This window comes from Gallus gallus, chromosome 28, assembly GCF_016699485.2.
Source record: "Gallus gallus isolate bGalGal1 chromosome 28, bGalGal1.mat.broiler.GRCg7b, whole genome shotgun sequence".
In the NCBI taxonomy this organism is placed as follows: Eukaryota; Metazoa; Chordata; class Aves; order Galliformes; family Phasianidae; genus Gallus; species Gallus gallus.
In genome coordinates, this window is record NC_052559.1 from 508,236 (window position 1) to 521,554 (window position 13,319).

At 45.4% G+C, this 13,319-nt stretch overlaps 1 protein-coding gene across 9 annotated transcripts in view; it reads right to left on the reverse strand.

Moving 5' to 3' along the window:
• Nucleotides 1–1,100: 1,100 nt before the first annotated feature.
• CERS4 (ceramide synthase 4) overlaps nucleotides 1,101–13,319 on the reverse strand; it is a 57,161-nt gene continuing 44,942 nt past the window's right edge. For all 9 annotated transcript variants that reach the window (XM_418172.8, XM_025144427.3, XM_046904614.1 and 6 more), the window contains 6 exons: nucleotides 12,166–12,216; nucleotides 8,849–8,941; nucleotides 7,529–7,657; nucleotides 7,155–7,261; nucleotides 6,613–6,769; nucleotides 1,101–3,014 (listed from right to left, as the gene is read on the reverse strand). In XM_418172.8, coding sequence (XP_418172.3) covers nucleotides 2,823–3,014; nucleotides 6,613–6,769; nucleotides 7,155–7,261; nucleotides 7,529–7,657; nucleotides 8,849–8,941; nucleotides 12,166–12,216 — 729 coding nt within the window. In that variant the 3' untranslated portion in view covers nucleotides 1,101–2,822. The remainder of the gene's footprint in view (nucleotides 3,015–6,612; nucleotides 6,770–7,154; nucleotides 7,262–7,528; nucleotides 7,658–8,848; nucleotides 8,942–12,165; nucleotides 12,217–13,319) is intronic.

A 13,319-nucleotide genomic window follows, 5' to 3' on the forward strand; every position in this document is an offset into this window, starting at 1 on the left:
CAGCTCACCTGGAGCTGGACATTCCATCCCCACTGCAGCCTGATGACATTGCTTGACGCACACATGGTGCGGTGCACTCCCTTCTTGCACACAGGGCTGATAAGGATCAATTGGAAATAGATTCTGCTGTTGCACCCAGTGCTCCATCCGCGCTGCTGGGTTATTTAGCAGATGTGACCCGGAGTTTTGCTGCAGGTTTTACAGCAGCTTCTCAGTTTTGAGGCCTATGATGCTCCAAGAGGAATTGTGTCCATGGGTGGTGGTGGTGATAGAGGGAGTTGATGCGATGGATTCAGAAATAGTAACGCAGCACTCACAAACCTCCTGACATCAGAGCAGGCAGAGAGAGAATGCGGAGCCCCTGTGGGGAGAAAACTGCACACAGAGCTTTGCTGAGCCACAGCAATGATGGCAAGAAAAATTCTGCTGTGTGATGGGCCCCAATGATTCACCACTGCCACGCTCAGTCACTCAGTTAAAGTGTCCTAACACAGCCCCCAGGAGCCCTCCCAAATCCTTCATGTATGCTTTCACAGTGATCAGATCGGCCTTATAATGAGCCTGGGCGGAGCTTCTCTCCACGATCATGGAGACGGCAGAACTCGGGATAAAACTCATCCGGCATCAGTGTATGTCTGCACTGTCTCCACAGCGCCTGGGGCAGTCTCTGGGGAGCATTCTGCCCCTCAGATGTGATTTTACAGCATCGATCCTTCCCACCCTTCTGAAACCTCCTGACAAAGAAGACTCAAAGTGCATTTCGCCTCCCACGTCCTCACAGCTTCAAATCATCTGCCAAGCTGTGGGCTTCCATTGCTCTGTCAGTGTCACATCACCTGGACTGCCTCCAGGTTTAACGCAGGGGTGCCCCAAACTGCGTCAGGGCCAAATGAAGCTTCACTAACCAGGACACAAAGGAGGCAGCTGCTGCTCTTTACTGGCATGGCCGAATATGGCTGAATGCTCCGGGTCTGCAACATCACCTCCATGCATGCTGAGTGTTCAACAACCGTGGCAACAGCACCCAGACATGTTTCCCTGTTCACCAACCAGCCTGGTCACCTCCTGCGAGTCCAAGAAGTAGAAAAGAGCCCAGAGAGTGAAACCATTCAAAAGTAATTTATAAAGAACTGTTACATTCAGTAGTACAAAATGATACATAACCATTCCTCCTGAACTCACCACCTGTGGAGGAGTGGCAAGGTTGTACATGTGGATTACAGAAACATGACCGTATACAGAACATGTACCCCGAACTTTGAATTACCCCAACAGCCATGAGAGAAGCTATCTTCAACAAATATGGATTTAAATGATGATGCAGGAAGAGATGCTCTGCTCCAAGTATGTCACTGCCCTGAATCACCTGTGCTGGATCCACTTTTTCCTCTGAAGTTATCCAACATATTTTGATTGACCAAAGGCTAAAATCAAAGATTCCCCAGTCATATTTCAGGTGAACTTGGTGAGCTGCTGAAAAGCCTCATCCTACTATACTGTCATTTGCCTCTTAACTTTATAAATGTTCATCACCTCCTAGAATTGGGCATTTCCTTGGTCCGTGTCCCCCAGTTAGCATTGGACCTTGCCAGGCACGTACAGGGAAGTGCCTGCACAGCCTGGGCAGTCTAAGTCCTTGCTGTCGTAACAGAAAGTGTATTAGTAATGTGGTTTCATAGTTTAATAGATCTGTAAGATAGAAATCTGTGCCATGCCTATTTAACACTTCTAAGGCATTACAGCATCAAAAGTCTAAGACTACACAGGATATAAGATACAGAATGTCTAAAGGAACTGAGTCAGAATTGCATCACGACTTCATTGCCTACTGCTTTAAACTCTCGACACATCTAGGCACAAGCCCCAGCATTAGAAGCCTAAGTTAAAGCATTGAGTCATGAAGTTCAGCAGATCTTCTCTGATTCTTCTCCCTCTGAGAGCAGGGTAATCTCTTCCCTTCTTACCACAAGGTGACTCTGTAAATATCTCCCATTGTGCCAATCATCCTATATAAAAACATGAGCACTTGATCAGTGTTGTCTTCTAGAATATCAATTTCCTCGTCCATCTCTTCTCCTGACAGTGTTACTTTCCAGACAGGGTTAATGGATTATCTGACAGTTGAGACACAACTGCTTGGATTTTCCAGCTCTTACAACCATGATTTAGGTGGGAACTCTTCATTACTGCCTTTGGAGTTCCCCCCCTTTGAGGCAACAATGCTGATAACAGAAGGGACTGAGATCCACATCATTACAAAATCTCTCACATGGCACACAGCAACATTTCCTGTAGGAAAATGTTTTTTCCTGTATCTTTCCAAAGCTTCTATTCCACTGTACACAGTTTCAATGTTATGAGTATGTATGGGGCACTTATGCTCTTAAAAGAGGTGTCCCTGTATTAAGGTTTACGGTTTCACGCTTGCTGTCCATAGTCATTAGTGGCAATGCGCTATGGCTTCCAGAGGCCGTTCCAAATAGATTCCTATCAAACAGCATCAGGCAGTTAAGACGTGACATTGCCAAAGTTCCACTGTTCTGAGTGTTTTTCAGGATTAGCACATTTAACAATTGGTACTGTTTAATTCAAGTCAAACCACTTTGATCCCTTTCTATTTTCCTCAAGGCTACAACCTATAGAAAGCTTTTGTTGAAGAAAGACCAAAAACTCCCCTCAGATATCACTGACCATACACAATTCTGTTTACAATAAAAAGGAATTCAGTTATGATACTGCAATTGCAATCTTTTATATCTATACGACAAGCAAAACTGCTTCTAAAGACGGTGGACCGGATTCATGACAGACACGAACAGAGGCTATCTTTCCTTTACGTGACCATTGGTGAGATGGGCTCTGTTGTTCAGTGGCTCAGACCCATTCCTCTGGATGTAATTGCTGCTTGTGACATTGCTGAAACGTGCAATCCCATTTTTCTCCTTTTCCATCATGTTTTCTCTTTCTTCATCCACGTCACTCTCTTCTGTTTCACTTCTCATGTCCTTTTCCATCTACAAAAAAAAAAAAAAAGTAAATAAGAAGCAGTACAAATGCAGAAGTGCACAAGAAGCAGTGCTAGCTGAGCCACAGGCTGAAACTGCTCCTTCAGCCACCTGCCTGCAGCATGCATTTCTGCAGTGTGCTTTCAGCTTTAGTTCACCTTTGCAAACAGATTGATTTCTGTCCCAATTAAATCTTAACTGTGGTCCTGATATACATTATACAGACAGGTTGAAGCAGCCCCAGATCACAGCTGCCCAGGAGTGAGGACAGCCGTGTCACACTGAGGAGATCCACATTGCTGCTTTGGGCATCACTGTGCAGAAGAAGGAAGGGGGAAGGCAGTTCATCTAAATGTTACATTTTCCAAAGGGGACATGAAAATAGCTTCTGGGTGCTGCAAGTCGAGCACTCTGCAATGGAGAGCATACAGAATCACAGGATCACAGCACAGTCTGAGTCGGAAGGGACCCACAGGATCCCCCAGTCCAGCTCCTGGCCCCACAGCACCACCCAAGCCCTTTAGCTGAGAGCAGTGTCCCAATGCTCCCTGAGCTCTGTCAGCTTTGGGCTGTGGGGTGTTGGGGCTCCAGGGCACTCTGCTGCCTCAGACCCTATTGGGTGTCGACCAGAACCACCAGGTCCTGTTCTGCAGGCTGTTCTCTGATCTCTCATCCCCCACCTGTACCCATTGCCAGGGCTGCACACCCAGAGGCAGGATTTGGCCCTTGCTCTTGCTGGACTTCATGCTGCTGGGGATTTCCCAGCCCTGCTGTGTGTCAAGGTCTCTGCAAGGCCTCTCTGACCCTGAGGGAGTCAACAGCTCCTCCAATTTAATGTCATCCACAGACTTACTCAGTTTACCTTCAAGTCCTGTATCCTGTATCCAGAGCAAATATTAAAAAGGATTGGCCCTAGAATGGAGTCCCATAGCTGGCTGCCAGCCTAATGTAGCCCCATTTACCATAACCCTGTAAGCACAATCCATCAGCCAACTGTTTACCCATCACGTTATGGTTTGGTCTAGCTGTATGCTGGATATTTTGTCCTGAAGGATACCGTGAGAAAGACCATTAAAAGCCTTGGGGACATCCAAAGAGATCACACTGCCTGGCTTCATTTGGTCAATGAGGTGGGATCCTTGTCAAGTGAGTCGAACGGGACCTTCCCCTCATGAACCTGTGTTGGCTCTGATCAGTGAGTGCAGACTATTTTCTTTCCAGCCACTGAAGTCAACCTGACAGGCCTGTAATTACCATGATCTTTTTTCTTGCCCTTCTTGAAAACTGGGAGAATGTTTGCCAACTTCCAGTTTAGTGGGACCTCTCCAGACCCCCAAGACTGTTGAGAAAACTCTTGGAGTACCCTGGGATGAATCTCATCAGGCCCTATAGACTGAAGTGCATCCAGCTGGAGCAGCACATCCCACATCACAAAGATACTCAACTCTACATTCAGATTTATATTCAGTTTTTTCCTCTTGCTATCAAGACATCTGTAGTCCACTTTTGTAAATATTTAATTCCTTGCCTTAAGTGAAGTGACAAAATGACAGGTTAGAGAAAGCAACCTAATATTCATTGGCTTCTCAGGCTGCTTTTACTCTGCCATACAAGATGCCAAAATTGGGAACCCATTCACAGTGCCAATGCTCCTTGATGGAAAGTGAACTGAGGGGAAGCTGCAAGCTTCCTTAGGAGTGTGTCCATTGCTGGATATACTCTGTAGCCTCGATTTTTTATATACGTTCTTCTGGGGATATTTCTTGGATCACATTAAGCAGACTGAAGTCTGAAGCCTTTTTTAGAGATCCCCACATCCCAGAGCAGTTAGGAATCGTAAGAATCTGAACTTGCACTGAATTCATATTGCCTGCAAGAGCAGTAAGAATAGGAGATGCCACATTTTGCGAGCAATCTATGTCATTCTGGAATTGGCAGTTGAGGAACTATGCACAAAGAGCACTGCATCTGCAGTGTAAGTGCAATTAGTAATCAGTACTCTTTTAAGTGTTTTTGGTTGTTTTTTATTCAGAGGTGCAGAATGTGGCTGAGGCCTTACACCAAGCAACGTCCCCAAAGGAACTAGACAGCTGTATGAACTAAAAAGATGGTTGCCTCTATGAGGAAGTGAAACCTCTTACTTCAGGATTTGGCTGAGCCCTAATTACTGGGAATTAGAGAACACCATATGTAAAGGTGATGTGGATAAACCTGTAGCCACAGAGGAAAATTACAGGGGTCAGAAAGGCTCATAAAAAGAATATGAACTTTTGAACTAGAGTGAGAATTTCAAGGCTACTGAAAGGAGACAGCGCTCTCTTATCCTAATACTGATGCTGTGTTTTGGATATTTGATGAGAGTAGCTGTGTTTTAGTTGTTACAGAGCAGTGCTAGCACTGAGTCAGGGACTTTTCTGCTTCTCATACTGCCCTGCCAGAGAGGAGCTGGGTGGGCACAGGGGGCTAGGAGTGGACAGAACCAGCACAGTGGACCCAAACTGGCCAAAGGGATATTCCATTCCATATAACATCAGCAATAAAAGCTGAGGTAAAGGAGGAAGAAGGGCATGTGCAGAGTTACGGTGTTTTCTCTCCCAAGAAAGCACTATGCACAATAAGCCCTACTTTCTTTGAAGTGGCCTGTCCAGGGGAAGTAGTGAATGAATTCCTTGTTTTGCTTTACTGAATAAACCGTCTTCATCTCAACCCAACAGTTCTCATATTTTTTCCTTTCTGATTGTCTCTCATCCCACCTGTGGTGAGTAGTGAGCGGCTGCATGGCACTTAGGTGCCTGCCAGGGTTGAACCACAACACTTACAGATAAAATATGAAAAAATCTGGATGTGCTCCAGCCTTCCTGATGGCTCATTTATTTCTAGTAAGGCCATTTATTACCTCATCATTTAACACTGTAATAACTGTAGTGGCATTTCACCCCACATGAGAATTAGGAAACCAGTAGAAGGGCTTCTTCAGTTACCTCTTCATTTTCTGCAGCATGTGAAGTTTCTGGTTTTAATTTGCAAGTAATTTGCACTGTGCTACCTTAAGGGAAGGCTGATAAAGAAGCTCCGGACAATATGGACGAAAATAAGTTGTTCATGCTTGTTCTTAGTTCTCCTAAGACAGAATTCCCCAGTTGGAGGGTAACAAAACAACTCATCCCAGAGTATGAGGTCAACTCCCACAGAGCATGAACTTGTTTCTCCTAGACTGTGTCCTTGGCAGATGGCCAACCTGATGACATTAGGTCACGTCTTTGATTTTGAGAAGAATTTCATGCTGAGCAGCAGTTTGGTCTCACAGCAGATGCCACATGCTGTAGTCAGAAAGAATGGGATGCATTTCACTGAAGTTTACACAGCTGCATTTCAGGCATGGAAGGTTGCTCTATGACTGATAGAGACAAACAGGCAATACCTAGCTGCAGTATTGAATGGATTAGGCTTACTGAGTGCCCCTTCTACCTGATGGATAGGAGTCTATATGTACAATTACATTAGTGCAAGAAAGAATCAATCCCAAATAAACTTCTGTGCTCCCAAGTAGCTTTAGGGCACCCTCCCTCCCCACGTGATGTGCAAGGGACTACAAGTTGATTCATACCGTGCCCTGGAGCATGAACTTGTAGACCATATGAATAATGAGGCAGGACCAGAAGATGTGAAGCAACTGTAGAGTTATCAGGAGAGCATTCACAAAGTAGTATCCAAAGAAGGGCTGGAATATCTCCATGGAGTAGTAGTAGGTGTTATAGAGCACTCTGCAAGAGAGAAAGAATTGCACTGAAGGGCACTTGTGTTCTTAGCAGGGCTGTAAGCCCTCAAAAGCACTTTGTCACAGAGGAAGTTTCAGGTCAGTCATTTCCTTCTTCCATGTAACATGTGAGTTCCCCACTGGAAATAAGCAGAGTAGAGCCAAAAGCCAAGGACTCTTCTGCAGTATACGTCAGGTCTTTATGGCTCCTCTATGAACTCCAAAGCAGACCACCCTTGTTTACCCATATGGCACTGTAATCTACACAGAGGTCAGAGACATGAGCTCAAGAATTGAAAAGCGAAGGCTGTAGCAAAAGATTCAGCCCACAGTAGAATTATCCTGCCTCTGAGAAGGCAGTTTTTCATTTTCCTTGACTGCAGCAGACTCACGTGTAGGGGAAAACGACCAGGCGGCTGATGAGGAAAACAGCTGAGAAGATCATAAAGAGGCTGTCACAAGTTTTTTTCCACTTCATGTAATTGAATATCTTAGTTGGCTGGAAGGAGAAAGAACAATAAAACAAAGCAGGCCAAGATACTGCATCTGCACATGCTTCAAGAGGCTAATGAGCCAGATATAATGCAATCCACATTCAGGTAATCATCTCTCCTCTGTAGGGCACCTTAAGCTAGGTCAAGAGATCAGCAATGAGTTATCAGTGAAATAATGCTTGGCCCTTACTGTACTAGATTAAAAGACAGCACTTGGCTCAAGAGCATTGCTGCAAACTAGGTTTTGCCTGGCAAATAACTGTGGAGCTCACCTCTAGGAAGCAGTCAGAAGCATCATGAATCACCATCACCAGTGTCCCAATCCGGATGTAATTGGCACAGTATGAGAAACTGATCAGGAAGATGGTTGCAGCATGATGGACTATCTGCTCCTTGAAGTCCTGAAGAAAAAGGGGACAGGAAAGAATAAAACACACAGTGTACCTTCTGTCTTGGTTAGAGCATGTGTCCTGCAGGTAGCAATAAAATCTCTCAAAAAAAGTCACAATGTAATGTCTCAGAATTATAGAATCATAGAATCCTTGGACCTTTAAAGGTCATCTAGTCCATCTTTCCTGCAGTGAGCAGGGACATCCACAGCTAGATCAGACTGCTCAGAGCCTTGTCCAGCCTGATTCTGAGCGTCTCCAAGGACGGGCATCCACCACATATCTGGGCAACCTGTGCCAGTGCCTCAACATCCTCACTGTAAAAGACTTTTTCCTTAAATCCAATCTAAATCTCCCCTCTTTTAATCTGAAACCATTTCTCCTTGTTCTCTGACCATAGACTCTGCTGAAGAGTCTGTCCCCTTCTTTCCTGTAGTTCCTCTTTAGATACTGAAAGGCTGCTCTCAGATCTCCTCAGAGCCTTTCCTTCTCCAGACTGCACAGCCCCTGCTCTCAGCCTGTCCTCATAGGAGAGGTGTTCTGGCCCTGGGATGATTTCTGTGGCCCTCCTCTGCACATGTTCTAACAGCTCTGTGTCTCTCCTGTACTGAGGCCTCCCCATCTGGACACAGTGCTCCAGGTGAAATCTCACAGTACAGAGCAGAGGAGCAGGAGCACCTCCCTTGCCTGACAGACCACACTGCTTTTGATGCAGCCCAGGGTACAGTTGGTTTTCTGGGCACATTGCTGGCTCATGCTCAGCTTCCCACTCACCAGTACCCCTAAGTACTTTTTGGCACGGTTGTGCTCTATCCTTACATCCTCCGCTTGTTTTGGTAGTGGGGGTTGCCTTGACCCAGCTGCATGACCTTGCACTTAGCTTTGTTGAACCTCATGAGGTTCTCCTGCACCCACTGCTCACGTCTGTCTAGGTCCCTCTGAATGGCATCCCTACCCTCTGGTGTGTCGGTCATATCCCATGTGGTAGCTCACACCTCTCCATGCCAGGGATTGCATTCCCCACCTCCCAGAGGAAAGGGAAGCGAGTGACTGGGAATGGAAATTCCTAGCAATGAGCAAGGCCAGAGTGCCACAGGACATCAGACTGGCACTGTATACACCAAGCACTCTTGAAGAACACTCTCCCTAGCATTAAGCTTGCATTCTGTTTGTGCTTGACTCTTCCCTGGCATTGTCACTCACCTTCCTCTTCACATCAAAGGGCAAGGTGAAGACCAGTGAGCAGTAGAAGGAGAGCTCCAGCATGTAGTACCAGAACAGAGAGGGCTGGAGAGGCTGCAACACCAAGGGAGAGACAGTGATATGCCCATCAGATAAAGCAGAGAGAGAGCTGGAAACGACAGCTCCTCCCTATGCAAAAAACAAACAAACAAACAAAAAAACCAACCCATCAGATCACCACCATGAAAAGATCTGGCTTCTGCAGCGTCAGGGAGACAAAAATCAACAGAACAATCTAGTCACTAAACAAACACCAGCTGTGCTGAGGTAGAAGCAAACGGCAGGGGACGCTCTCCTTTGCCATACCATGGGGAACACTGGGGAAACGGGGGAAGATGCAGAATGTCTTTAGGTTCTCTTCAGCACCGTGTGAATCCCTGAGCTGTCACTGTGGAGCTTTACAAACTGTATCTACTGTTTCACTGCGGTGGAGCAGACTAGGACATGAATAAATTTGCCTTTGAAAGCATTCACGGAGACGCTTCAGATTTCTTGGACTCTGCCACAGGTTTTTCAGTCTAATCAAATTATCAGGAGAAGGTACAGCACTCCCACGTGTGAACAGGGAATCGTTCAGTGTGAACACTCATCAACATTATTCTGAGTAATTTTTCTGGGGTTTTATATGTGGAAAACTAAAAGCTCCGATGCAATCAGCAAGACATGCTAATTAAGGAGCAATTTTTCTGTTGTGAGCTCTGGATCAGAAGGGATTTATTTTCCCAAAGACAGATTGTTTGGGAGAATTGATGCTTCTTTTGCCCTCGTCTGTACCACAGAGCATGGTCTGTTTAGCAGAAATCATATTTAAAATACTCTTTGTCCCTGTTAGGACACAGGTATGTTCTTGACCCTTCCTACTCTCTTCCAGTGGAATGTTACTCACCCTGGTTTTGGTCTTTTCTATTTATTACAACTGTTAGGAAGTGTTTTGTTATGATGGCTTAAATTTTTATGGAAAATACATGTACTGCAAACGTACAGAAGAGGAAATAAGGATCTGTAGAGTCCTACTCAAACACCGCCTGTTTGCACAAAGTCACCCTTAAAATTTCTGCCTTTGGGTGGCAAAAGATGTTTGGAGGCTTGGCCTGAAAGACAGTACCTCATTCTTCACTCATATGCTCCATCATTGCTTCTGTGCTTAAACCTATGCACTGTATTCCTCTCTACAGGTTGGTAACTCTCAATGTACATTCAATTGTTCTAACACTGACTGCCAGACCAAGCAGCCCTGAAGAACAAGCAGGCTTCGCTTTGTCTTGCTGCTGGGATCAAATAGTCTTCCAACCTTTCCTTCAATTAATGAAGTACTTATTTCTCACCCAGGATGTTCTCGCACTGTAAAACTCTGTGCATGGGAGCTCCCTGCATGATACCAGTGGAAATTATTATCCTGCCAGAAACACTTTGCAGCCTTTGCATTGCAATGAGCAAATAACGAAAGGGATCAAAGTATACCAAGCCAATGGGAGCCTTTTTGTCTCCTTCACTGAGCTCTGAATTGCACTGTCAGAGCCCTGAGCATAGCAACAGCCTCTGCAAAGGATTCCTCTGAGGGGGTTTAGCTGGTGGTCAAGGTCAGTTCTCACACGGCACATCTGTTTCACCTCAAATCACAAGTGCTGTGAATGAGCTGCGTGAGAAAGAGCAGTCAGTAACTCATGGGGGCCCTCATCCCTCCGCTCAGGAATGTGTTTCAGTTCCAGCCTTTGTTGTCAGTTCTCACTTGAACTATGTTATAGGTACATTGTGTGTGCTGATGTACCTCACTGTCCTGGATTCACACACTTGATTTTTGGACCTATCTTCTACCTGCAGACTTGCCTGGTGACCTGAACACTCAGCTGATCCCAGCTGTATCTGCTCTTGTGCTTTTCTTTTGTCACTGACTGCTGCTGTCAACCTTCTCTCCCAGTTGGTCTCCCTTGTAAGGCAACATGCTCCTTTTCATATCTGACTATTATAATGGACAGATTTCATCTGCTCACGAAAAAGTAACTTAATTAAAGATACTGAACCACTTTCCATAGAATTTCAGAATGGCTGAGGATGGCCCATCTGGAGGCCATCTGCACCAACCCCTGCTCAAGCAGGGCCACCCAGAGCAAAGCAGCACCATGTTCACTTGGCTTAGAGCTGTCTGGGCAGAGGGTTCCAGCACTCAGTCACTTACACAGTGGAAAGTGCTCCCTTTTCCCTTTGCTCTTCTTAACTCTGGCATGAGCTCAGACTCCTCTAGTTTTGCCACAACACTCTGAAAATATTTCCCAGGAGATGAAGGCTGTGGGATTCATGTAGCTTGCAAAGGCTTTGTCAGCTCTGTGGTAACCAATGATTCTTGCCTTTCACTGACTAGGACACAGTCCTGCAGTAATCAAAAAATAGTTCACTTTTGGAGAAGGAATTAAATGATACCCAAGTGTCTCATTAATTGATTTGTAATGCTAATCAAGCCTGTATATAAGAAGGCTGCTGCTGTTCAACAGTCACAAAAACATATAGAGGAAAGGTGGAGCAGTCAATGGTTCATGTGCTCAGTGGGTGAAGCCCCATCCTAACTCTTGTCAAGTTACGAAGTATGAATAGTTGGGGAGGCAGATGGACAAGAATATATTTGGTTTTTATGACTATCCCTTAGCAGGTAAGAGATGCATACTCTCCAGCCCTCTGGATAGCTTCTCACAGCACTGCTGTGGGGAAAAAAAACAAAAACAAAAACAAAAAAACACAGAATATACAACGTAGAACTGTAAAATAACAGCCTCCAAAATTAATGGAAATGATGCTGTATTACTACTGGCCATAGTGCCAGTTCCTCTGTGAAACGAGCTCATGGGGAGCACTGTAGACACAATTCTTTGGTGTAGTGGAAGGAGTACATCTCTTTGAGATGTACATCTTTCCTCTGCTCTACATACTCTCCACTGAAGTTTTCTCCTCCTTTGGCAAAGTGTCCTAAGCCTCAGTCTCCTCTACAAACTAGACAAGGAGCATCCTTATTTTTCAGTTCTTCGCTCACCTGGTCCAAAGTTTCACTTTCCCTTTCCTTCTCAAGTCTCCTTCTGCTATACTGACTCCTCCTCTATTGTGTTTAGATTAAGACACATATTAAGATGTTATCAACTGGCAAGGATCTGGTTTTGAATTCTTAACGCTCACCAGTCTGAATTTTATTCAGTGCTCTCTCTTTTCTCTGCAATATAATCTGATGTTGAAAAGATATACAAAGACAATACACTATTTATAACAGTAATTTTCACTCCTAGATGACTCACCTGTTGTGGGTATCCTGTCCAGCACTCTCTATGGTCCCAAAGCCAAGGCTTCTACAAAGAAAATGCAACATGAATGGGAGGATGCCAGAGAAAGTCTTTTCTTATCAGCCACCTAAATCTTGTTGGCTATCACAGATTTGCTGCATGTTATTACAAACAGAGCTGTTAAGCTGTTAAGTTGTTAAGTACTGCAAAAAGGCCAAGCACCCCTGTCAGGAACATGTTTTTTCCTTCAAATGGCAAGGGTCATGCTGCAGGCTGCTAAGTAAAGAACCTCTGAAAAGATACAGCTTTGATTACACTTCAAAGAAAACTAGTTTAGAACTTGTAGTTTGACAGGGCTTTAACCTAGGTTTGAAGGGGGAAAGGGGTGACAGCAAGCCTGCCCATGACAAGGTGTGGGATGGCATAGCTCTGTGGGACAAAGTGCTAGTGGGGGTCCTCAACCTGCTGCATCTTATGATGATGAAGGTAAAAACTTCCTCAAGGTAAAAATGAAGGAGTTATCTCCCAAGGTGACAAGACCAGCTGCCCAGCTGAACTGCCTCTACACCAATGCATGCAGATTGGGAAACAAAATAGGAGGAGTTGGAAGCCATTGTGCCACTAGAAAACCATGATGTTGTTGTTGTCACTGAAACCAGTGGGATGATTCCCAGGACTGGAATGTGGCTACTGACAGCTACATTCTGTGCCTGTTCAGAAGGGACAGGCAAAGAAGGAGGGTAGGACACATTGACCCCTACATATAGGAAGGAACAGAGTGTGAAAGAGCTGTCCCTGAAGAATGGCCTCAAGCAAGTCAACAGCCTTTGGGTGAGAGTTAGAGACTGAGGTAACAAAGGGAGCCTTGTGGTTGGTGTCTACTACAGGCTGCCTGACCAAGTGGAGTCTGTTGATGAAGCCTTCTTCCTCCAGCTACAGGAGGCATTGTGATTGCAGGCTCTCGTACTGCTGGGGGACCTCAACCACCTGGACATCTGTTGGAAAAATAGCACAGCGAGCTGTAGGCAATCCAGGAGGCTCCTGGAATGCATCAAGGACAACTTCCTGAGCCATGTAACAGACAGCCCTATCAGGGGCTATGCAATGCTGGACCTATTGCTCACCACTGTGAGTGAACTGATTGGTGACATCAGAACTGGAGGCTGCCT